The sequence below is a fragment of the Muntiacus reevesi genome, chromosome 2 (genome assembly GCF_963930625.1).
Source record: "Muntiacus reevesi chromosome 2, mMunRee1.1, whole genome shotgun sequence".
NCBI classification, from domain to species: Eukaryota; Metazoa; Chordata; class Mammalia; order Artiodactyla; family Cervidae; genus Muntiacus; species Muntiacus reevesi.
This window is the reverse complement of record NC_089250.1, coordinates 269,972,664-269,998,327: the sequence shown is the minus strand read 5'-3', so window position 1 is coordinate 269,998,327 and position 25,664 is coordinate 269,972,664. Positions and strand designations below refer to the sequence as shown.

The following is a 25,664-nucleotide window of genomic DNA, read 5'->3' as shown; positions in this document are numbered from 1 at the left end:
GGTTGGAATGTAACTGTGGGCTTATTGATTATTAACTATTTAAACACATAACACGTGGATGATGGGCTTATTGTGATTGTATTTACCCTCCCTTGGCAAGCATCAAGGGGTTGGGGTGGTGGGTTTGGACACATCCACATGGGGTATAAAAGATTTTCACAAATGCTGGTCGGGGCCCTTGGCTAAGAGGAGACTGCCTTGGGCCCGCCGGTGTAATAAACTGCACTCCACTATCTGCATTGTCCTTCTGAGTGAGTTTGTTTCCCTGAAAGCGTGGCTATGACATTTGGTGCATTGGCCGGGAATCTCCTCACTTTGAGGAGACAGGTCTCATTTGAGGCCACCCCGAGGCTTTGTAGCTTGAATATCCTAGAGGGGGGAAGGCGCCTCGCCCCTCTGGAAGGATTCTGCTTTTCAATGCCAGGATCTTTACGTCAGCAGGTAGTGGACGGCAGCAGGGGTAAACTGAGCGCTCAGGTGAGGAGGAACGCACCCAGCAGGGTGGAAAAGGGTGCCTGATCACCCCCCTGGGAGGGACAAGAAGAAGCGGGGACCCACTGGAATAGGAGCCTGAAATAGGCAGGCGGCGATTTCTTGGTACACAGATAGGAGTGTGCTAGGGTTTAGGAAGGAAATTTGTGATGGTCATTTAGGAGGTTGTCCACCCCGTCTCGGAGAAAATTATTACCAAGTGATCGCCAGGGGATTTTTAGGATAGGAAACTGGTCCTTGTATGCTCGTATTCTGCCCTCCCACAGGAGGTGTCCTGTATGCTCTGAAATTCTTGACCCCCTCAGAATTGTTAGGCTAGAAGGAGGGGGATACAGAAGTGAGTATGAATTGGTTTTTCCGGAGATGGCCTGGGACTTGGGATATTTAACCCATCTGTGTTTTCATTCGCACCTGATCAAGCCCACCAAGGCAGAATGGACTTTAAGGGAGAAACAGCTTTGGACAATGTGATGTTCTGGTTCAGTATGCTGACCGGCAGGTTGCATGAGCGTCTGAAGGCAGAACCGGGTGGGCCAGAAGAGCACGAGGGAGCTAACCCAATTTTTCCCTGAGGTCTGGGTGGAAGACAACACCCCTCCTCCCAGGCTGGGTAAACATCATGCCCCAGGGATAATGGAACTCAAACCACGCACCATCCCGGTTAGAGAGTGCCAGTACCCGCTACGGATAGAGGTCTGAACCGGCATATTGCCCACATCAATAGATTGAAACAAGCAGGCATTCTACTAGAGTGCCAGTCGGCTTGGAATATGCCAATCCTGCCCCTCAACAGGGAGGGAGGACAGAACTATAGGCCTGTACAAGATCTCAGGCTAGTCAACCAGGCTGCTGTGACTTTACACCTCACAGTTCCAAACCCCTATACCTTACTTAGACTCCTCTCACCGAGCACTAAAGTTTACACTTGCCTAGGTCTTAAGGATGCCTTCTTCTGCATAGGCCTCGCCCCAGCGTCACAGCCCATCTTTGCCTTTGAATGAAAAGATCCAGTGGAGTGGACCAAACAACAGCTCATCGGGACGACCCCACAAGGGTTTAAAAACTTCCCAGCCATCGATGGGGAAGCCTTGGCTTCTGACCTGGACTCATTCCATCCGGAAGAGTATGGATGTTGGCTCCTACATACAGGGATGACCTGCTGGTGGCTGCCGAGACCGAGGAAAATGCTGGAAAGGGACAAAAGCACTGCTCCAGCTGTTGATGGAAGCAGGTCACCAGGTGTCGAAGAAGAAGACACAGATCTACAAAGAGGAAGTAAGGTATCTGGGGTTTGCTTAAATAAGGGCTCAAGGTTCCAGACCCTAATTTGGTCCTATATACTGATGGCACTAGCCTGATAAAACAAGGACAATGGCTCTCAGGTTAGCCAAGGCGGAAGGGGCCATCACGACTGAAAAGGGATGTTGGAAATTGTCAAGTGGCAAACTACTGGTACTGGAGGAGCTGGCACAGACTCTGGTAAGCCAGACACACCAAGTGACCCACCTAGGCCATGCTGCCTGCGCACAGGTGAATGCTGCCTCTCGGGGATTCAGACAAAATCCTCCGGGTATTCAGCTGAAAGGCACACTGCCCCTTGAACACCTGGGAGTGGACTTCACTGAAATGAAACCTCACCGACACTACCATTATCTGCTGGTCATGGTATGTACGTTCCCGAGATGGGTAAAAGCTTTTCCTACCTGGACTGAAAGAACATCAGAAGTAGCCCGGTGCCTGCTTAGGGAAATGGTTCCCAGATTTGGATTTCCTACCAGCATTGGATCAGACAATGGCCCGGCTTTTGTAGCTGATTTAGTACAACAAGTAAGCAAAACTTTAAACATCAAATGGAAACTGCACAGTGCATATAGGCCCAGAGTTCTGAGATGATGGAATGAGCCAACCGGACACTTAAAGAGACTCCCCAAGTGGATCACAGAGACTGACTGCTCCTGGGTGGACTTGCTTCCGATGGCTCTGCTCAGACTCAGGATGACCTCACAGTCCCAAGGCTACTGTCCATACGAAATTGTGTATGGGAGGCCTCCTCCCATAATAAAACAGCTGTCAACAAATTTGCCTCAGGTAAGGGGCATAGGATTTTACAGCAGATGGAACTGGGTAAGGTAATAAATCGGGTAACTAAGTTTGTACAAGAAAGGGTGCCGTTCCCCCTTGGGGGACAGATTCATGAGTTTACACTTGGTGACCAAGTATGGGTGAAAGATTGGAAAGATGATTTGCTAGCCCCTTGGTGAAAGGGCCCTTATGTTATTCTAACTACCCCTACGGCAGTTAAAGTTGCAGGTATTGTCCCTTGATCCATCATACGAGGGTGAAGCGAGTATACCACGCAGAGCCAGAAAACGCTGAGTGGACTGCACAGAGGGACCCCACTGACCCTCGAGAGACTAACACCATCCTTAAGAAGAAGGAAAAGAAGATCCCGGAGGAGCCCCTTCAGGGTGAAGCCGCACAATCAACTCCTGCTTCTTGGCCTCATCAGCGTGATTTTGAATTTAACTTCTGTCTCAACTCAAGACAACGTTTACACCTCATGGGCACATTCCTACACGGACTTCCAGAACGCCTACAACTTCTGGGTATGTAGGACTATGCCTCTGTCTGTGAAGGATGGACTTCCTTGGTGGGTGTCACCTCTCCGCCAAGCAGATTTTAAACCACTTTTCTCTTTTTTGGGATGAAAAAGAGGTTTTCCTCTCTCTTGTCAATCATAACCTCTCCTTGTTCTCTTGGCGTAAGCCCTACAGTCAATAGACTCGGGTCATGGGGTTACATTTGATATAAATGCCAGTGTAGCAAAAGCCTAACCCACAACAAACCCCAGTAAATCTACCTTATTTACATGCTAGGTGGACAAGTTCTCTGTTTCAATGGTATGAGTTTATTGCTGCCTTTTTCGTACCCTCTGAAGGGACAACAAATATATTATGATTAAAGTAAGGTCCTTGACTAATTTCACAAACAGGCCCTCCAAGATAGAGCAGACGCCATCCAAGCCTTAAATGAAGAGCAAAACTAAATGAGAAAAGCACTAATTCATAATAAAATAGCTTTGGACATACTCAGAGCTGCTCAAGGAGGGACCTGTGCTATAATTAAGGTTGAATGTTTTGTATACATTCCTGACTTATCTGACAATGCATCGACTACTTTAGACGACATGAAAAACCAGCTAAAAGTGATGTCAAATGAGAAAATTCCTTTCTGGTTTTCCGTCCTATATTGGGTGAAGAGCGATTTGTGGAAAACTATATTTACCACTGTTAGAGTTGCCTTGATAGTTCTGCTTTGTGGACCCTGAATTGTACAATGTATTATGAATTTTGTAACCCAAAGGTTGATGTCCTTCTCCCTAATTGGCAGTTGGAGAGCCGGGGTGCAATATATACCTATGAATAATGCTCATAATATGAGTTAAGAGCATCAAGAGGGGGGAATGAAGAAGGAATTCATAGGACCTGGACTCCATCTCAGGCCTGTCTGTGCTGATCGTGCTCGGCCACCTCTCCAGTGGACTCTGAACTCTCTGCTTAGTGCCTGTGGGAAAGACAATAGAAGGATAAGACCCCCTCTGGAGAGGGGAACCTTGACGATCATATCCAGGTTCCTCATCACCTAAGAGAAAACAGACACTAATCACCCCTGCCTCCGGACACTATCTATCAGAATGTAAGCACAGGTTATTGGTTATTAACTGGCTGGAATGTAACCGTGGGCTTATTTATTATTAACTGTTTGAACACATAACACGTGAATGATGGGGTTACTGTGATTGCATTGACCCTTCCTTTGTAAGCATCAAGGGATTGGGGTGGTGGGTTTGGACACATCCACATGGGGTATAAAAGATTTTCACAAATGCTGGTTGGGGCCCTTGGCTAAGAGGAGACTCTGCCTTGGGCCCCCCGGTGTAATAAACTGCACTGCACTATCTGCACTACTCCTCAGTGAGTTTGTTTCCCGGAAAGCATGGCTATAACAGTGCAGTGAAGAAAGAATTTGAATATGAAATTTTTAAGGTCATATGTGTAGTTTCCAGTGGACTGGAAATTACACGGTAGAAAACAAAAAACATCTGTCCCCAGTATTCCTAGTAGTTTGGCAATTTTTTCACAGCTCCACCCACACACTTCTGACGAGGGACAGAATCAGGACTTTTAAAAGGGCTTAATATAGTTACTCAGAAATATGCAGATTTTCTAAAACCTCCCCAAAATGGACGCGTTATCAGGTCATGCAGGTTGTTCCAGGTGAAGACAAATATTTTGGTTCTAACTGCAAAGGCGAAAATTAATCACTGGAGAAAAAATACACAAATTATAAAAAGAATCAGGAATGGGTCAGGAGATGATGCTCTATGACAGTGACAGAAATAAACCTACGGGAATCCAAAATCATCTCCACTGAAGCAGACCTTCTCAAACCACACGACAAAGTATGACTTCCTCCACAATGCTTGTCCCTCTCACCTCAGTTAACTGCTTCATCCATAGACACATACCTGGGTATATGGTTGTCTCTATTCCCCTTACATCCCAGGGATCCTTCCTTTGCTCCAGAAACGTGACCAGGACTGGCTTAGAGACCACAAGACCTGTTCATCAGAAAAAGCAATATGTGTTTTCTGAGATATTCATCAATTTCCAATCCAATATGTGTTCAGGTGAGAGAGAAGTCAAGGTAGAAAGTTAAAATAGCATTAAAAAAACGATTTCACCAAATAGTTTTTTGAAAGCATCTTTAAAAGACAAATGCATCAAAATCAGATTCTGATATTATGCTCAAGTACTACTAAGGCAAAAGCCGGTAGTGGAATTCCAGTTTTATGAGGAGAGTGGCACTATTTTATAACACAGAACTTACCGAATTACCACGAACCTAGAATGAAGAATATACAGGTCAAGAAGCAACAGCTAGAATCGTACATGGAACAGCTGACTGGTGGCAGAATGGGAGAGAACTACATCAAGGCTGTACATTGCCACTCTCCTTATTTAATTTCTATGCACAGTACATCATGCAAAATGCTGGGCTGGGTGAATCACAACCTGGAATCAAGATTACCAGGAGAGATATCAACAATCTCAGATATACAGATGATATCACTCTAATGGCAGAAATTGAAGAGGAATTAGAAAGGCTCTTGATGGGGGTCAAAGAGGAGAGTGAAAAAGCTGGCTTAAAACTCAACATTCAGAAAACTAACATCATGGCATCCAGTCTAATCACTTCATGGCAAATAGATACGGGGAAAGTGGAAACAGTGACAGATTTAGTTTTGGGATGTGGGCGTGGGCTCCAAAATTACTGCAGATGGCGACTGCAGCCATGAAATTAAAAGATGCTTGCCCTTTGGAAGAAAAGTTATGACAAAGACAGCATATTAAAAAACAGAGACATCACTTTGCCAACAAATGTCAAAGCGATGGTTTTTTCAATAGTCATGTGTGGATGTGATATTTGGAACATAAAGAAGGCTGAGCACCAAAGAACTGATGCTTTCGAACTGTGGTGCTGGAGAAGACTCTTGAGAGTCCCTTGGTCCGCAAGGAGATCACACCAGTCAATCCTAAAGAAATCAACCCTGAATATTCCTTGGAAGGACTGATGCTGAAGCTCCGATACTTCGGCCACCTGATGCGAAGAGCCAATTCATTGGAAAAGACCCTGATGCTCGGAAATATTGAGGGCAGGAGAAGAGAGTGGCAGAAGATGAGATGGTTGCATAGTTTTATTGACTCAGTGGATATGAATTTGAGCAAACTCTGGGAATTAAAGAAGGCTAGGAAAGCCTGGCATGATGCATTCCACAGGATCGCAAAGAGTTGGACATGACTTAGCGACTGAACACAAGGAGGCAGGTTACATCAAGAAAGAAGGTCAGTTTCCCCTGGAAAGTAGGGATCTTAACCTCTACTGGACAAAGCAGAAAATTCCAGGAGACATTCTAGAATGAATGAACCAAAACCCTAAGGATACATAAGGGATTCTGGAAGCAAGTTATCCTCACCCAAGCAGGCCAGATTCCCGTAGTTCTCTAACATCACGTCCCTGTACAAGTCCCGCTGACCGAGGTCCAGGCATTCCCACTCCTCTTGAGTGAAATCTACGGTCACATCCTGGAATGTCAGCAGCCCCTGAAATATAAAGGACATGAGCCATGTGGACCTGGGAAGACTTCCTAATGTGACCCAAGATGAAACGAGCAAGAGAAATGCTTTTGATTTCAGAGAATGTCTGGTGTTACACAAGAATATAATTTTTATACTGCCGTATTTTTCACTGTATTTCTAACCCCAGGAAAAGAGAATGAGATATGATCCACAGACCACTATAAAAACTATTCTGATCTGGAAGAGAAATTATAAAACAATCACATCAACATTGACCTATCTATTTTTGAGAGTTGTACTCGTGTGACACAGAATAAAGTGCCTATCAAGGAAAGCATGTTAGTCTCTCAGTCATGCCTGATTCTTTCCGACCCCATGGACTGTAGCATGCCAGGCTTCTCTGTCCATGGGATTTTTCAGGCAAGAATACTGAAGTGAGTTGCCATTTCCTTCTCCAGAGGAATCTTCCCCACCAAGGGATCGGACCCCGGTCTCCCACATTGCAGGCAGATTCTTCACCATCTGAGCCACCAGGGAAGCCCCCTATCAAGGAACCAGGAAATAGTTTTAAAAAGCATGATGCTCTGATCTAAGAGTTCTGGAGTGGGGCCAATGTGCCGCATTTTAACAAGCTTATTTAAACTAGTAATGTTGAAATCTCTAATACATGAGTGACCATTCTGAATAGCAAAGAGGTAAATCACTAAGGTAAGAATTTATACTTAACTTTGCATTTTAAGTGTTTTACAAAATTGATAGGTCTGATAGAATAGTTCCCATAGCAGCAATAATCCTTTGAACTATTTAGTATATACTATATGTCTTTCTAAAAGTTTTTACAGGGTCTTGAATGCATCACATAAATAATAGAAAATCAGCAACATTGTTGTTCCACCGTTTTGCAAATATTTTGTCAAACATTCATTAAAAGACAGATCTTCAATTTGCTTCAGTTTATGTGAACTAAAATTTAACTAGGAAAACATAAATACACAGAGACAACACTAAAGAAAGTGTATAGGAGTTTTATAGGGTCTTCCCTGGTAGTCTGAGCTCCCAAGTCAGGCGGCCGGGTTCAGACCCTTGTTAGAGAACTAGATCCCACACGCCACAGCTAAAGTGTGCCTGCTGCAACAAAGTCTCCCACATGGCTCCAAGATTCTGCAGGCTACGACCAAGACACAACTCAGCCAAACATAAATACGTGTTTTTTTTTTTAAAAAGAACTTTATATAACTGGGGAGAATACCAAAACAAGAAAAAAGGTAATTTTAACATTTTCATGCTTACAGACATATATTACAATGAGACTGTATACTTCCTAAGAGTATTAAGGAAACGCTAACATTCACAAAGCTAAGATCACGGCATCCGGTCCCATCACTTCATGGCAAATAGATGGGGAAAGAGTGGAAACAGTGGCTGAGTTTATCTTGGGAGCTCCAAAATCACTGCAGATGCTGACTGCAGCCATGAAATTAAAAGACGCTTACTCCTTGGAAGGAAAGTTATGACCAGCCTAGACAGCACATTAAAAAGCAGAAACATTACTCTGTCCACAAACGTCCATCTAGTCAAGGCTATGGTTTTTCCAGTAGTCATGCATGGATATGAGAGTTGGACTATAAAGAATGCTGAGGAGAGAAGATTTGATGCTTTTGAACTGTGGTGTTGGAGAAGACTCTTGAGAGTCCCTTGGAGTGCAAGCAGATGCAATCAGTCCATCCTAAGGAAATCAGTCTGAATGTTCATTGGAAGGACGGATATTCAAGCTGAAACTCCAATATTTTGGCCATCTGATGCGAAAATGACTCATTAGAAAAGACCGTGATGTTGGGAAAGATGAAAGGCAGGAGAAGGGGACGACAGAAGATGAGATGGTTAGATGGCATCACTGACTCAATGGACATGAGTTTGGGTAAACTCCAGGAGTTGGTGATGGACAGGGAGACCTGGAGTGCTGCGGTTCATGGCGTCGCAAAGAGTCAGACACGAATGAGCGACTGAACTGAACTGATTCATGTTCAGTTCAGTTCAGTTCAGCTGAGTTCATTCATATTCATGCCAATAACATCGATATTCATGTCAATAAAATCAGTTCATTTTCATTTCAGTTGAGTCATTCATATTCATGTCAATAAAATCGAGATTATTTTTAATGGGTTAAAATATATACATCTGTTAGGGGAAGCACACTGACTGAAACCGCCCACCCTGGCCAGGCACCATAGTAACCATTTGCATGAGTTGTTTTATGACAGGAGATCCTGATAAGGAATACGGAACTAATAAGCCACCACCAGCCGGAAGAGTTCAGGAAAGATTGAAAGGAGACACTACCTGTCCGTCCACTTCCCAGAATCCCTCTTGCTAGCATCCACCTTGGCTGAGCAATGCGTGCGCCACCAGGAAAGACTCTGAACTAGAATGATTGGCCAAAGACTACCCGGAAATGAATCCCATTACCATAAAACCCAAGACTGCGAGCCACGCGGCAGAGCAGTTCTCCTGGGTTCCCTTACCCTCCTGCTCTCCACCCGGGTGCCCTTTCCCAATAAAATCTCTTGCTTTGTCAACATGTGTCTCCTCGGACAATTCATTTCTGAGTGTTAGACAAGAGCCCAGTTTCGGGCCCTGGAAGGGGTCCCCCTTCCTGCAACAAATGGCGACCACGAAGGGATATCTTCTTCGCTGAGACTGATATCCTGACCACTCGGGGTACTCAGGGGCCAGCTTGCCTGCCAATGGACCAGACCCAGCGGCCGCGACTGGGACCCTTTTGTCCCTGGTCTCCTCCTGACGCGGACAACTGGCCAGAGTGCCCCGACCGGTAAGGAACAAGAGATTTTATTGACCTCCCTCCCCTTCCCTCTCTCTTTCCTCTCTTTAGCCCTTCCTATCCTTCCCGTTTTTCTAGTCCCCCGGTCCTGGACGCAGGAATCTGGTCGAAGGGCCTCAGCCTGAGCTGTGGATTGGAGACTGATCACCTCCTCTTGGCAGAGAACTCGAATTCTGGTCTTGTTTCTGGTAGGGCCGAGTTCCAGTCCTCCCTTCTCTGGAAGCCCAGGGAAAAGTCCCGTAACGCCTGGGTGTCTGCAGGTGGCAGGAGACGTCTGTAAGGTCACCCCTTTTGCCCCCCTTTCCCGCCTCCTCCTCCTCCTTCTTTCAACCTGGCTTCCTTTCCTCCTTTTGAAATCTATGAAGACATCTCAAGTTCTGTGTCTCTATAGAAGGTTTTCTGAGAGACTGCATTCTTGTATTTAAGGGAGTGTCTGATGAGGACTGCCAGGTTTATATGTGTGTGTTTTAACTCTGTTCTGTGTAGTGATTTGTGACAGCCGTTTTCTTTGTCTGGCCACCATTTAGACCTGCCGCCATTTTGTTAAAACTTGATTTTCTTTCCCTGTGCCTTGAGACCAGGGCTCTCAGGAACACTTATCTAGACCATCTTTAACTCCTGAGACTAAGAGAAAAAGGAAAAAAGCCTTTTAAAATGTTATTTAAATTTTATATTGTAATATCTAATTCATGACCAAACTTAGAAAATGAAGCTAGATCTTGCAGTGTGTCTGTCTAAATATGTCTTGGTATGTTTTTGTCTCTGGGTAATATTTTTTAGGTTAATTTGTAAATGAGCTCTATTTAATTGGCTTAAAAAAAAAAAAGGTAAGCGCTTACAAATCAAATAATTCTAAATTAAACAATAAATTCCAAGTTCAGGTGAACTGGGAAATATTCAGTATTAAATATCTGATATTAATATTTGTTTGTTGACCTATCTAATATAGACATGTCTTAGAGTAATTAACATCAAGAAGAAGATTAAACCTAGGTTTAATATAAGTTAAATATTATATCTGTTACAAGTTTGTCAACAAGGAAATTACCTCGAGTGAAGAAACTTCTAAAAAATGTAAATGAGATATGAGTTTGTATTCTTTAAGAATATCTGTCTACAATAGTCTCCCCAGATTGGCGTAACTTAAATTTCTAAGGGTTGTGCTAAACTAAGTATTAGAAGTCTATTAAATAATTAGGTCATTTCCAAATGAAATAAGATTTTAAAACATTTACTACTAAACACTGACTTCCTTTTACAGAAAAACTAAAGAGATTTGGGACCATAAATGAATAATGTTTGATGTCATCCTAAAATGTTTTAAGAAAGCAAGGGTTTTAGAATTTATCACTGGTATTTATGTTCACCAATCTATAAAATGCTAATATAAAAGTTAGCTCTTGGTTGCTAAAGGAAAGCAGGAAGAGTGATTTCAGTAAAATAGTATGAAAAAATACTAAAAAGAGTTATGCATAATCAGGATTTTCTAAAATTGGATTACAATTAGTTAGATAAGTGGATTTTGTTAGGAATGACATGGTTGTAAGAAAACTGCTTAGAGCCAATTAGGTCCAAGATGGCGGAGCTGACTTTCACTAGACCTTGAGCCTTGGTATTTACGCCCATTGTGACATATCAACAAGTTAAATGATACAGCCATCAACATTGACTAAATCTGACCAAATGTTCTAAACGCTTTTAATTGATCTTTTCGATAAAAATTCCTAAATCGAATTCTTTTAAAGTTCCTTTGGCCTCTAGCTAACTTTGGGGTGCTTCAGAGGGCCCCTGAAACATCCCAAAGAGAGATATTAAACTGTGTTTATTTGGTTGGTTAAATTACATAAAAAAGATTATCAAATGAGCAATAAATCTGCTCGTGTTATAATGTATGGTAAAATTACTAATACAGATATCCTAGAAATTATATGGAGTTCTTAACATTTTGATATGTCTTGGTGTTCTAATGAGAAACCTGATGACTTCACAAAAGTTAACAAAGAACTAAATGAACCAGCGAATATGCTTATAATTTTTATGGTTTCTATCTGAAAAATTACAGGTTTGAATCTTGTGTTTTCCAGGAGTAAGGAAAACATTCCTCTCAAACTAATTATGAAAATAATTTGGTAAAATTATGTTATAAACAAAACAATTATATTTTCTCTCTATCTGACTCCTCCAGAAATTTGAAACTCTTAAGTTTCCAGTAAGTTTATCAAATGAGCTCAAAAGGTTATCTCACTAACAGGTACAAAAATCTCAAGGAATTTTTGAGACCTTAAAAAGAGAAGAGTTCACCTAGATTTGTTATTCAAAATCTGTGATAAGCCTTTGGTGTGAGTTTCCCAGCCCTGTTTTATATTAAAAGTTCAGTCTGAGATTCTATAGGTGTTTCAGCAAAATAAAAAGTCTATAATCAATTATGGTTATATAAATCATCAGACCAAAATTAGTGAGAACAGACCTATTTTGCAAACAAAATAGCCTTAATTTGGTTATATTTGATAAAAATGAGGGTAACTTTGGGAAAAAAGATATTTAAAAAAATTGTTAAATCCCAGTTTGTTCATGGAGGTCTGCATGTAGTAAGACTCATTTCTTGGATAGTTCTTTGCTGTTATGTGATATTAATGCAAATTTAATTGAATTCTTAAAGAACACCCTAAGTTTGTTTCTGAAGCTTACCTCAATAATCTATCTTTGGATGAAAATTGGATGCCTCATGACCTGCAACCAGGACTGGAAAAAGACATAATTTAAGGGACGGTCTCCAACGTGGATGGAAGGACTTTTTATCAGGTACTCTTAACTAACTCTTGCACAATGAAACTGAAGAAAATTAACTCTTAGATTAATTCCCACTTCCAAAGGCCCCTACACTGGATTAATCTATAGAGAAGACAGCTGACCTGATCTCACCTTAAAATGATGCTCAAACAAGAAAAACTACAGTACACCAGGATGAGAAGACAACAACATCAGAGGTAGACAGCTTGTCCAAGATGCTGGACCTGATTCATATGATTATTTATAATGTTTTCTTGACTTCTTAGACTTTTGCATATAAATCAAATGCTTTTCTATCACAGGCCTGATACTATGCTAGATTTAAAAATCAATCCAATTGCTGGGTTTGTGGCCAATTACCTGTATCTAGTTCTGGGTTACCTTGGTAAATTTCTCTACTACAAGACTCTAACTGGTTGGCCCTGAAGAAATTTACTTAAAAAAAGAAAATTATAGTCATATTCAGGTCACTGTGATACTACCAGACGAGATCCCCTCACTGGGCCAATTAATAATGCCTACTCTGACTCTGGCCATAAATTTGAGTCTTTTTCTATTCCTCAAGCTCAATCAGAGCAACAAAAAAAAAAAGTTTTAGCAAAGGAGAAAAAAGTCTCCCACAATTATGAGATAGATTTATATAGATAACACTAAGCTATGGTAATTTAGGTTTAAAGTCTCTGTGTTAAAAACAATTAAATCATACTAAAGATAACCAGTCTAGTAACACTAGAAAACTGGGCTGTGTGCCTTATAGATGGTGGTGCCAATGTATAATTTCCCTGAAAGATAAAGATTCATACAGAGTAGACTAAGTCAGACGACCTGGGATATACTGGGCTACATCTAATGGAAGCTCTTAAGTCTTACTCGTGACTTTACTAATACTGCTGGCTATGTTCTTTGTATTTCACCTGTTTTACAAAATGGCTGTTTCTTACACTGCCAAATGTGTGACTGAGGCCTCTGATAAAATAATATATAGTTCCTTATGAAATCGATGATGATGACAGTGTAACTCTAGATATGAGAAAAAGCAACAAGAGGGAATGTTTTCCTGGACCAGAGGCTAGTAAGACAGGTGGTCCAGAGAATTTTAGATACTGTTTTATGGCCTAATCCAGTAACAGCACATTGAGAGGCCGGTCGACAAAATCTTTGCCAAACCTGAGAATGGACATTCTCAGCACCATGGGATAAAATGGTCATGAAATGCCCCCCTCAAAGTCATTGTCAAGTTTGTGAGCAAAAAGGGGCTTTGCCAACTGAAGATTGACACTTGCCATCTACATCTACAGTGATTATATCATGGCCACTGCAACTGCTGACTTTCAACGGCCCTGAAAGGAGTTCAGGGTGAAGATCAGGAATGAGGCGCTCCGTGCTCTGGGAAAAACTGGCAGAACAGGCCTTCAGATAGTTAGATCTTTTCAAGAGATTTTATGAGTCCCAATTCTTGCATCTTCTCATACCTAGAGAAACACTGACATCATTAATGGTGCCATCTGCTTTGGCTATTAAAGAAAAATTTTACAATTAAAACTCAAAATAGAGTACTCAGCTATGGTTCAGACATCCTGGGAAATAACCAGGTGTTACTATGGGTGTAATTTCAGATTAGACATTGTATTGCTAAACACTTGAGTTTTCTGAATCGTGTCAGGCTTAGATGCTACCATTCTCAAAAGTGTCTGCTGGAAGCTAGTAACTTCTACCTTACTTTTTATAAAACTAGGCAACTGGCCACCTGGCTACAAGTCTCCCTGAAGTGCCAGGTCCAGACTGGATTTCAAGCCTATTCTTCTAAAAGAAAGAGATTTACTTTGTCTATTAAAACTCCAGTTATCCCTTCTCCAGCTACTACTAACTGGGTATGTTACAACAAAATGGCAGACCAAGGGATTGAGATTTTAATCATACAAGGCTCAAATCTAGGACTTGGAACTCAGGAAAACTTTCAATTCAGTGTCTCTTCTCCAAGCTGAGGCGGTCCTGTGCCCCATTTTGACAAAAAGTTATCACAGTCATAGTTGCCCTGTTCCCTAAATAAAACTAAACAGGACTCCGCGGGGTGGCGACTCTGGAGTACAGATCGACTGTACTGTAAAATATAGGCTTTATTCAGCCTCCTTGACCTTCCCTGAGTTCCAAAGGGTAGATTCAAACAATTACCAATCAGAGAAGAAAAAAATACAGAAACAGAGGGGAAACAATCAAACAGTGGTACAGTCTTGAGACGGGTCCTGGTTCCGACTCAAAAAAAATATATGCATAACAATGTCTTTTGAGTTCTTCTACAGAACTAGAGTCCCCACCCAGGTGAAAGATGGTAACTTCAGACTAAACATAAGATTCTTAGAACACAGCTCTGTCGCTTGACCACCCGCCAATCATCCCAGCGGTGCCTCCTGTTTCTGGGGAGCAGTGATGACCATCCTGTTAGGTCTCCTGTTTGGCCCCTGTCTATTTTACCTCTGATAGGCGCTGACAGTTTCAAACTAAGTCGCTGTTATTACAAGAGTGAAAGCTGGTTTCAGATATAAAACACCCCAACTTAGATCAGGTAGAGAGAGACTTCTACTCTGCTAGGCAGGCCTACGCCCAGGCACAGCAGAAAGAAGTTACAGAAGAAAGAGACCTCCGCCCCAATTCCCAAGAAGCATCTTGAGTGTGAAGTCTCTCAGGGGGGAGTTGTTAGGGGAAGCACACTGACTGAAACCGCCCACCCTGGCCAGGCACCATAGTAACCATTTGCATGAGTTGTTTTATGGCAGGAGATCCTGATAAGGAATACGGAACTAATAAGCCACCACCAGCCGGAAGAGTTCAGGAAAGATTGAAAGGAGACACTACCTGTCCGTCCACTTCCCAGAATCCCTCTTGCTAGCATCCACCTTGGCTGAGCAATGCGTGCGCCACCAGGAAAGACTCTGAACTAAAATGATTGGCCAAAGACTACCCGGAAATGAATCCTATTACCATAAAACCCAAGACTGCGAGCCACGCGGCAGAGCAGTTCTCCTGGGTTCCCTTACCCTCCTGCTCTCCACCCGGGTGCCCTTTCCCAATAAAATCTCTTGCTTTGTCAACATGTGTCTCCTTGGACAATTCATTTCCGAGTGTTAGACAAGAGCCCAGTTTCGGGCCCTGGAAGGGGTCCCCCTTCCTGCAACACATCTACTTGTGGATGATATTCTTTCTATATTTTAAATACACTAGGGTGCAAACATATACAATAGTATGAGATAAATTAGAGCTCTTGGTTCTGAAACTTTAATTTCTTGAAAAACTATCATTTTGTAGAGCTGTGTCTTAGAAATTCAACACAGGTGAAAACAGATTAGCACCAATAGGATTGTTGCAAATATATTGATTAAAAAAATGCAAAAATGTGAGTAAGACTTTCTCTGTGATATGAGCGTGGACTGTACTGGAAACATCACACTTGGCCTTGAGTGATGAAAACTTCCACTCCCAAAACCCAGTATCTATCATCAACACAGTGAGTGTTCATTTTCCAAAGCAAAGAGAAACCAAGAAGATGTGGAGTTTCTCCATTAAGTGTGAGGGTTTTCACATGTTCCTCATTCAAATTTTCCACAACCTTGTCTAAAGACAGAGGGGGAAAAAAAATGAACTTTATAGCCTGGTAATCTCAGCGAAATCACCAGAGCCAGTAGACATCATCTGTCACGGGGTAAATGGATCACACAGAAGCAGCACTATCAGAACCTGGGCATTTTGTAAAAAATAAGGAAATTATAACTTGAACCTAACATAAAAAATATCAGTTTTATGCAAAATTAATTTCATATATACTTCCTCTGTTTGTATCCTAACAATGTTGTCACCCGAGTGTATGTTCCTGGGATCTTTGTCTCGTCACAACAAAAGTTTCGAGTGATGGATGTTAAAGCCCCTTGTCGGGTCAGAGCTCTCAGAGGACAGACCGTGTTAGAACACTTAAATAAATCAGTGTTACAGCTCTATTTATTTAGATAATAGCCGGAAAATCCACCTTCGAGTTGTGAGGAAACGATGATCCAAAGTCACAAAGAGAGGATCGTCCCATCGCGTGGGAGAGAGAGAGAGACAGAAGAAGGAAGAGGGCTTTGGCTCCTCTTTTTATGTTTCTCAGCCCCTGGGTCTGTCTTATATAAATCGGGCCTAGGCGGGTGCGTTGTTTGTTTTACCTGATTTTCTCACTTCAGTCCTAGGAACTTTGTTCTATTTTCCCGGGCTTTCCCTTCCAGGTCTTTTAGCCACCGCCATTTTGGACTCTTTTTCCCTATTCTAACTACCTGACAATGTGTTTAACTACTAAGTCTTAGCATTACAGAGGACAGTATGCCCTAGTTTTCTTTTTATTTCTGAGCATTTTCTGAAAAATTCTGGATCACTGAGTTTATTCAATATATAAGGGCATTTTCTAACTCCTAAAGAGCTGAAATTGCATCCACATGGAAACTCATCATGGCATTTCCCCTAGTTCCCTAAGATCCCAACACCGAACCACATCCCAGTGGGAATCTTGGATACCAGTGCCTCTCCGTGTTTCTCTCTCACAAAGGCAATATATTCACCAGTTGAAAGTCGCTAATTCATGCTGAGAATTCATCATGCTCCGTAGAAAGCCAGGATACAGACAAGGGAGGCAAGATTCTGGGACACAAGGGAGAAGTGGTCTAAAGAGCCAGGCTTCACTATGAGAAGAAGAAAAGGAAAAAATAAAGAAGTTGATAACAAACACCCAGGCAGAAAAGTGAGAAGCAGAGAACAAAAGGTGTGCAGATTCTCAGTCCAGACATTTCAGGAAGAAAAGTAGATACAGCCCCAGGCCCGGGACAGGACATGTACCTGAGAAGCTGCCATTTCCTCCTCTTCTTCCTCCTGCTCTGCGTCTTCTCTGGGGATGTTACATCCCAAACTCACATCTGCATCTTGAGAAAATACCTTCAAAGGCATTCATGCGGCTGTTTAACCTGCAACTGCTGTAGGGAAAGAGAAGAAAAAGTTTTCCTGTTTCCCTCGCACTTGAGCCCCTTCTCGACTTTCTGTGTTCCCAATCTGTAGTGGGGAATCAAGACGAACCTGATAATGCTAATCACAACCTCTACACTATTTGCAGATCGTCCGGGCTAGCTCTTCTCCTTCCTTCTCGAGTTACAGAGAACAGCTGAAAAGAAACAATGGACCTCCTTCTGAGCTAGCTGACCCAGCCTTGAGGGTTGTGAAAAAAAATGCAAGAGGAAGACGCACATTCAGAGCCCTGAGGGGAGACCTCACACCTGAGACCCTCAGGAAGGGAGGGTTTAGGGAGGGAACTTCTAGAAACAAAGAAAGTCAACCTGATTCCCTGGGGAGGTGCTCTTTCTAGGATGGGTGGGTGGTCCACAGCCTGCCTGTAGCCTTGGAGGCTGGGAGGGGAGAGGTGAGTGAGTGGTGGGAATCACCTGGGGGTCTTGGATCCCTGCCAGGCTTTACTTGCTGAATTCTCCCCAAAGATCTCCCTTGTCCTTAGTTTTTCTCACCCCCCTCTGTAGCCTGGGGACACGGGTTTTCACAAAATGATTTGCTTTGTGACCACCTCTTTGCAGGCGTGGCACCTCCAACTTCAGAGACCAGGAGCCTGGAGGCATTTCCATCCCCGCTTTCTTGGAAAAGAAACCAGGGACAGCAGGAGGCCTGGCGTGCTGCAGTCCAGGGCGACTGAGCCACTGAACTGAACTCAACTGAACACGCTAGGTTCACAGTGCGTATGGGCAGAGCCAAATGCTCTCTGATGACCAACCAAAGAAGTAATGATCCGTGTTTTCATAAGTTACATCACACATGAGTTAACACCTGAGAATGTTGTTGCTCTACTTCCTGTGTGTGTTTTTCAAGGTTTTATGAATCAACTGCTCCAGTTTGTTGTCTGCTCCATTTAGAGAGCTCTATTTTCCCACATCTTTAAAGTATAATGACCAAGGAAAATTAAAGATGGAAGCATATACATCTTTCTCATATTATATATTCTAAAAAATATTCAGTCTGCATTTTCGGGGACAGGCTTGAAAGAGCTGACTCTGGGAGCTGCCTTGATTGATTATCAAGGGTCCCTTCAAGGACATAGCTCTCTATCCTGCCACCCCTCTGGAATTTACTATCCAAAGTTAAACAGAACACTAGTAAGCCTTGAATGCACACAAGACGCAGACAGATAGCCTTTTTACAATTACCCCTAAAGTAAATCAGAATGCTATTCCTGTTCTCTGGCTCCTAGTGAGAGTTCTAATGATTGTTATCTTAAAGATGATGTACACGGGGAAAAATTTTCTTTGGGATGCCTCCTTCTTGGTTTAAGTATAAATGAAGCTTAGAGAAATAATGGAGCATCGTTGACTGCAGCGATCCACTCGACCCCATCTGTCCTGTGTCTTTATTTCTTAGCCTAAAGGAACGCGTCGTGCTGTTCGCTGAAATCTCTCGGCTGGTCCGGCATGCATTCACCAATACCAACTTTGTAGAAGATTTAGTTTCACAGCAGAAGTGAGAATAAAGTATAGACATTGCCCATATACCTCTTCTTCCCACATGTGCACAATCTCCCTACTGAGCTTTCCCCACAAGAGCGAGCATTTGTTATCACTGCTGAATCTACCCGGGCAGTAAATAGATCAACTCTCAAGTTTACCCCTGTGTTCCTCTTTTAGGAATGTGAACTCCATACCTCTAGATAAGTGTTCAATAACATGTGTTCATCATGACAGTTTAACACAAATTATTTCATGGTCCTGAAAGTTCTCTAGACTTAGTATATTCAAAGTCCCTCCTTTGAAACCCACAGTAATCATGGAGCTTTCTAATCTCTTCTTTATTTCTCACTAGATTCCCAGGTGACTGAGGGGTAAGGACTGGACTCTGCCTGCCGATGCAGGATATCCACGTGATGCAGGTTCAATCCTTGGGTCAGGAAGATCCCCTGGAGGAAGAGATGGCAACCCACTCCAGTATTCTTTCCTGGGAAATCTATGGACAGATGTGATCCTGGCAGGATACAGCCCCTGGGACCACAAATATTCAGACACAACTGAGCACACATAAGAACATTAACCACACCAAATACTTTGGCCATCTGATATGAAGAACTGACTCATTTGAAGAGACCCTGACGCTGGGAAAGATTGAAAGGGGGAGAAGGGGCCGACAGAGGAGAAGGTGCTTGGATGGTATCACTGACTCAATGGACGTTCGTTTGAGCAAGCTCCAGGAGTTGGTGATGGACAGGGAGACCTGGCGTGCAGCACTCCATGGGGTCGCAGAGTCAGATACGACTGAGCAAACTAACTGAACCAATGGTGAAAATAGGTAGCTGGTGGGAAGCTGCTGTTTACCACAGGGCGCTCAGCTTGGTGCTCTGTGCTGAGCAGAGGGGTGAAACGGAGACCACGGGAGGGAGGGCTAAGAGGGAGAAGATTTATGCATACTCACGGCTGATTGATGACGTCACAGAGCACAAACCAGCACCGCATTGTAAAGCAATTATGTTCCAATAAATAAATAAATAAATGTCTCAAAAGGAAAAAAGTTAAGCAGACTGGTCACCGGCAGTGGGAACCCGTCTGACCCTGCGGGGACAAGGGCCGCACCCCTGGCCCAGGAATCCCCCACGTGCTGTGGGGAGACTGAGCCTGTGCCCACAGCTGCTGAGGCCGGGCGGGCAGCTTGCTCTTTCCATGGGCAGGAGGCAAAGAAAGATGCTCACCAGCGCTAAACAATAAGGAATGCAGAGCAAAGCTACAGGGATGCATCACCGCAGGCCAGTCAGAACAATGAGCCAAAAGCCCACTAAAAATATCATAAACGCTTAAGGCGCTTGGAGATAAGGGAACCTCCTACATGCCTGGAGGGAATGTAAGCTGGTGCAGTCACGTGGCTGGGCCGTGTGGAAGTTCCTTAAAAAACATAATCTCCTGACATTTAAGGAAATGAAGTCCATGAAAAGTAGACAAAACAGATTATTCGACAAATTGACAAGTTTTATACTTTTTAGTAAATCATCTCCAATTTTGAAATGACCAGTTTTCATTTCGCATTTCTAAATTCGCTAAGTTAAATGTGTAAAAATACACATACGCTCAAATATTCCTTCTTGGTTTTCTCACTGCTAACATGTATACCTCCAGATATTTATATCTTGTATTCAATATGTGTTATATAAATTATATTATGTATGTATCTTCAGATATTTATATATTGCATTCAAAGTATGCCAAAGCCATGATAAAATAGTTCCTTTAAGCCTTACAAGACACAAGATGCTAAGAATGCTAAGAATGATACAGGGTAAGATTTTATAAATCTTGGCTCAGAATTTTCCCATCATGGCTTCTGATTATTCTTTTTGTGACTTTGTTAAACTTACATTTGCTTAAATGAGCCCCTGAAAAGTTTAAGCTAACAGCAGAACAAAGGACAATTGCAGAAGGTGAGTTTATGACTATGAGTTTAGGTCCTCAGAAAATTCACAGTAAGCCTTGAAGGCTACTGAGGAAGATCAAGGCTACAACCAGGCAGAGAAAATTCCACTACTTGGGGTTCAGACCTGCCCCTGGGTGAAGTGCTATGGGTCCCACAGTCTGAGTGTGGAGGGATCCATTCAAACAAAGACGAGCAGGATTCTGATGAGCTCAGAGGGTATCACTGAAGGGGAGCTTGTGCAGTAAACCCTGGGGTTCAGCAAGACTGCTAGTCCCAAGGAAGGGGTCATCTAGTACAGGTGCTCACAGGACTGACTGGTGTGAATTCAAGGACCTGCAGGCTGCCTGCTCCCCAGACAGACGCTGAGGCAGCAACAGCATGGAGCCGTTCAGGGGAGCTCTCAACAGTACTCTCTATGATCCTTCTTATTAGAACCACCACGATGTCCAAGTAGATAAAAATCGGAGAGGAGGGGGAGGGGCGGGAGGGCGAGTCTGGGGAAAAAAAATCGGAGAGGAGATACAATGTAGAAATGGTAGGAAATATATAAAGTTATGAGAGGTTTAATGGCAGTAAGGAACTAATTTCTACAGATGCCATCCCCCTGTGCTACAAATAGTTTATCATTACGTTAAATTTCCTGCAACCTTAAATAGGTGGGAGAGGTTAATGCTGGTGGTGCGTTAACCCTTCATTCATTCCACATCAATTGTAACACTGAAAAACCATTCACTTTTATTCATTAAGGTACATTAATTTGACACAGATGGAATAAAACCTTTTACAATTCTTGTTTGATCCTTGATTAAAATACACATTACAAGCTTCTAAAAACTTTCCTGTTTCTCTGATGAAATGATCTGAGAATGTGATTTATATGGTTTACAAAATGGAGGCTAATTTAGTAAACATGGATGGACATTAATTATGTTAATATGACATTTCCAGAAAGATTTCTATATTTACATCAGATAGAAGAGAAGGTGTACTTACTTCAAGCCTGCCAGATAATATGCATGATTTCTCTATGTTGCTGTTATAAAAATACCTTAGATTTTCATGAACTATTCTTGTTTTATGCTTAAAGAGCAACTGACATAATAATTGAAAATTTAGAGCAAACTTTTGTCCTACTTTGAATTATTCCCTGAACACTTATATCATGGTGACCACAGAGGTGATTCACATCAGTGACAAATACATCCATTCAGAGGTTTAGTGTGTATATAACATGACTGTGTTCTTAATCTTATAAATTGGAGAATAAATATAAATGATTCCCACTTCACATAGAAGGGCTTCTCTTACCATTGGGGTACAACCATCAAAAACATAAGTTCATATATACAGTAGAAACAAATCACAGCATGTAGTAATTTGAGAGTTGAAATACATTCGTTTTGGTTCCTTAATAATCTCAAATAATGTTAACATAAACAAAGATACATTAATAATAATTGTACCTCTGCAAATATCCACCCCTTCATCTTGTGATCCATACTAACATATCAATTTTGTATGTTTTACTTATGGAATACTTGCTACAGAATTTTGCTTCGGGTAATTCAACAAAAGTGGTACGAATGAAATGCTTTCTAGTATGAATACTCTGGTATTGAGTTACTTTTGATGTTTGATTAAGCAGTTATCTACATTTTTTTAATTTAATTCATGTATCTTTCCAAAGAAAACACTCGTTTTTTCAAAATTGTATATTAAGGACCAAACTTTTTATCACTGATTCATTTCCAGGGTTTCTCTGCAGTATGAATTCTCTGATTGTGAGGGAGGCTGTGAGGAAATCCTTTGCCACATTCCTTACATTTCTAACATTTCTCTGCAGCATGAAATCTCTGATGTCCAGAAAGACTTGAACTCTGGGAAAAGGCTTTGCCACATGCTGTACATTTATAAGGTCTCTCCCCAGTATGGATTCGCTGATGTACATTTAAAGCTGAACGCTGCTTAAAAGACTTGCCACATTCTGTACATTTATAAGGTCTTTCCCCGGAATGGATTTGCTGATGTTGAGTTAAAGTTGAACTCTGCTTAAAATCCATGCCACATGCTGTACATTTATAAGGCCTCTCCCAAGAATGGATTCGCTGATGTTGAATAAGACAATAATAACGGATAAACGCTTTGCCACATTCTGTACATTTATAAGGTCTTTCCCCGGAATGGATTCGCTGATGTTGAGTTAAATTTGAACTCTGCTTAAAAGCCTTGCCACATACTGTACATTCATAAGGTCTCTCACCAGTATGGATTCGCTTATGTCGGGAAAGAAAATAATAACGGATAAAGGCTTTGCCACATGCTGTACATTTATAAGGTCTCTCCCCAGTATGGATTCTGTGATGTTCAGTTAAAGCTGAACGCTGCTTAAAAGCCTTGCCACATGCTGTACAATTATAAGGTCTCTCCCCAGTATGGATTCGCTGATGTCCAGTTAAAGCTGAACGCTGCTTAAAAGCCTTGCCACATGCTGTACATTTATAAGGTCTTTCCCCGGAATGGATTCGCTGATGTTGAGTTAAAGTGGAACTCTGCTTAAAAGCCTTGCCACATTCTGTACATTCATAAGGTCTCTCCCCAGTATGTATTTGCTGATGTTGAGTTAAAGTTGAACACTTCTTAAAAGCCTTGCCACATGCTGTACATTTATAAGGTCTCTCCCTAGTATGAATTTGCTGATGTTGAGTAACACATGAAGAGCAGATAAAGACTTTGTCACATTCTGTACATTTGTATGGTTTCTCCCCAGCATGGATTCCCAGATGTTCAGTTAAAGATGAACTCTGATTAAAGGCTTTGCCACATGCTGCACATTTGAAATGCTTCCTTCCTGTATGAACTTTCCTATGTCTACTTCGATTGGGTGAGTTACTAAAGACTTTTCCACATGTATGACACTTGCAATGTTTCCGGTTACTCTGAATTCTCTGCTGTTGAATAAGTTTTGAAGACTGGTTAACAACTTTTCCATAATCATAACAATCATAGGTCTTCTCTCCAATATCCATACTCTTAGAAGTTTTAATAGTAAGATTTGAGCTTTGATAAAGTATATTCCTACACTTATGATGTTTAGAATTGTTGTGTGAAAATTGATGTCCCTGTTGTTTCAGGAGATATGAGTCTTGGTCAACATTATGCCCAGTTTCATTGCATGAAGAGCTTCTCATTCCATCACGTATACTCTTGTAATTATTGGGGGTAGAGCTCATGCTTAAGGCATTGCTCATTTTGTTACACTTGGAAAGTTGTTCCACACTAATTATACCTCCATATGAATTGAACAATGATGGTTGAATAAGGTCTCTCCCATTATTATCAACATTCCAGATTTTGGAACAAGGAGAAAAGAGTTGTTGGTTGAAGAACAAGAAACCCTTGTTAAAGGATCCCTCAAATTGATTGTATTGGGAACTTTCCCCCTCATGTTTAAGTTTCTGGTTTCCAGACCTGTTTGAATGTATATTTAATAGACACCTATGCTCAGAGTATAGGTTTGAATGAGTATCTCCAGTAGAGACTAGATGACTTTCCAGATTTTCCACATTTCCCTTCAGAGAACATGTATCTATCAAGAGATGCTGTGGATCTTTGCTGACAAATATACACTTAACTGCAGTTGTTGATGACTGATATTGGTCATCTGAAATTGATTTTTCCTTATTTGATTCACATCCTTGATTTCTTTTGGCGGTAATGTTTACTTTATGGGAAACTGAACCAATTTGGTTGTGTCCATCATAACATGCTCTCCGCTCTTTATATGCCCTCATAGATTCCCAGTCTTTGGTTAAATGTAAACTTCTAAGGTGATATCTTTCATATATTCCTAGCTTTACTGTTGGGAGTAAATCTTCTAAGCCTGGCTTTTGGGTCCTCAAACACTGGGTGTCATGAGAAGACACAGCTGAAAGATACCAAATAAGTTATTCTACTTACTATTCTTGGGGAATATAGTTTATAATATACATAAAATTGGCATACACTTGGCTAGATGAAGCCTAAAACCGAGATAGAAGGAGTCAAGATGGCAGAGGATTCGGAAGACGTGGAGTTCATCTCTTTCCACCAAAGCATCAAGAATACATCTTGAAGTGGAAAAATTCTCACAGAGCCCTGTGGAACATGGGCAGAGGAACTTGGACATCTGAAAGGACAAGAAAGATTTCTGCTGAGCCAGGTAGGACAAGAGAGTGATGGAGGAAAGGGAAGAGGAAAAGAAGCCGGATGGGACCCGCAAAACCCTGGGGCATCTGAAGAGAGGCGAGGTCTCCACATGCAGGGAAGCCCCTCACTGGGGGGAGCTCAGTTGGGACAGAAGGGGAGCCTCGTTCTCTGTGGGAAGAGAACATGGCAACCAGCATGAAGGACAGAGTGAGACCTGTACGAAGTGTACTGACCCCTGCCCTGCCCACCCAGCCTGAAAGGGTGTACTGACTGCAGACAAGGTCTGGGTGCTGGAACGTGGGTTTTGGAGAGCAGACCCAGGCAGAGGACTGCGGTTGGCCGTGAGGAGACATCCTGAGTGGACGGGAAGGAGGGACGAGCTCTGCAAATGGGATGCTTGTGGAGGAAGCCTGAACCACCAGAGAAGCAGAGCGGTGCTGTTGAGTGATGCCCGAAGGGAAAAACCTCCTTGCAGCCTCTCTGCCCCTCTGCCTGTCCCTGCCTCTGCAGGCACTAGGAATGGCTCCCACCTAGGTGGGTGATCTCACGATCCCCACAGCTGCTTCCACCTCCCCAGCCTCCTCCCTATCAGAATAGACTCATGGGCTCCAGGGGCACATTCAGAACACACGCCTGTCGGCGGTCCCAATGTACAGGTGGTGCTGAAACCACAGCTGAGCCCCAAGGCCTTGTCACTAAGAAAGAAAAGCTGAGATCTCTCCTTGCATCTGTACAAACCATGGTGTTACACCCAA

The 25,664-nt window shown here is 42.4% G+C and overlaps 2 protein-coding genes and 1 pseudogene across 2 annotated transcripts in view; 1 reads left to right on the top strand and 2 right to left on the bottom strand.

The window, feature by feature from the left end:
* The window catches only part of LOC136157556 (zinc finger protein 678-like), a 466,372-nt pseudogene that overhangs the window by 163,595 nt on the left and 277,113 nt on the right, over nucleotides 1-25,664 (bottom strand).
* The window catches only part of LOC136157568 (zinc finger protein 135-like), a 466,540-nt gene that overhangs the window by 164,908 nt on the left and 275,968 nt on the right, over nucleotides 1-25,664 (top strand). The gene's annotated exons all lie outside the window — the stretch shown is intronic.
* Nucleotides 803-23,750, bottom strand: LOC136157563 (zinc finger protein ZFP2-like). Its single transcript, XM_065919411.1, has 7 exons — nucleotides 23,454-23,750; nucleotides 22,556-23,369; nucleotides 21,031-21,218; nucleotides 17,119-17,214; nucleotides 6,530-6,656; nucleotides 1,593-1,754; nucleotides 803-807 (listed from the first exon to the last, which is right to left on the bottom strand). The coding sequence occupies exons 1-7, from the start codon at nucleotides 23,748-23,750 to the stop codon at nucleotides 803-805; spliced, it is 1,689 nt and encodes a 562-aa protein (XP_065775483.1).

Coding starts and splice junctions, on each gene's coding strand:
- LOC136157563 (XM_065919411.1), bottom strand. CDS start 23,750: ATGGATATTGGAGAGAAGACCTATGATTGTTATGATTATGGAAAAGTT. Junction 23,370..23,453: donor AATGTACAGAATGTGACAAA/GTCTTTATCTGC, acceptor GCATGTGGCAAG/GCTTTTAAGAAGTGTTCAAC. Junction 1,755..6,529: donor CGGGAATCTGGCCTGCTTGG/GTGAGGATAACT, acceptor TCCTCTTTGTAG/ATCTGTGTCTTCTTCTTCGA.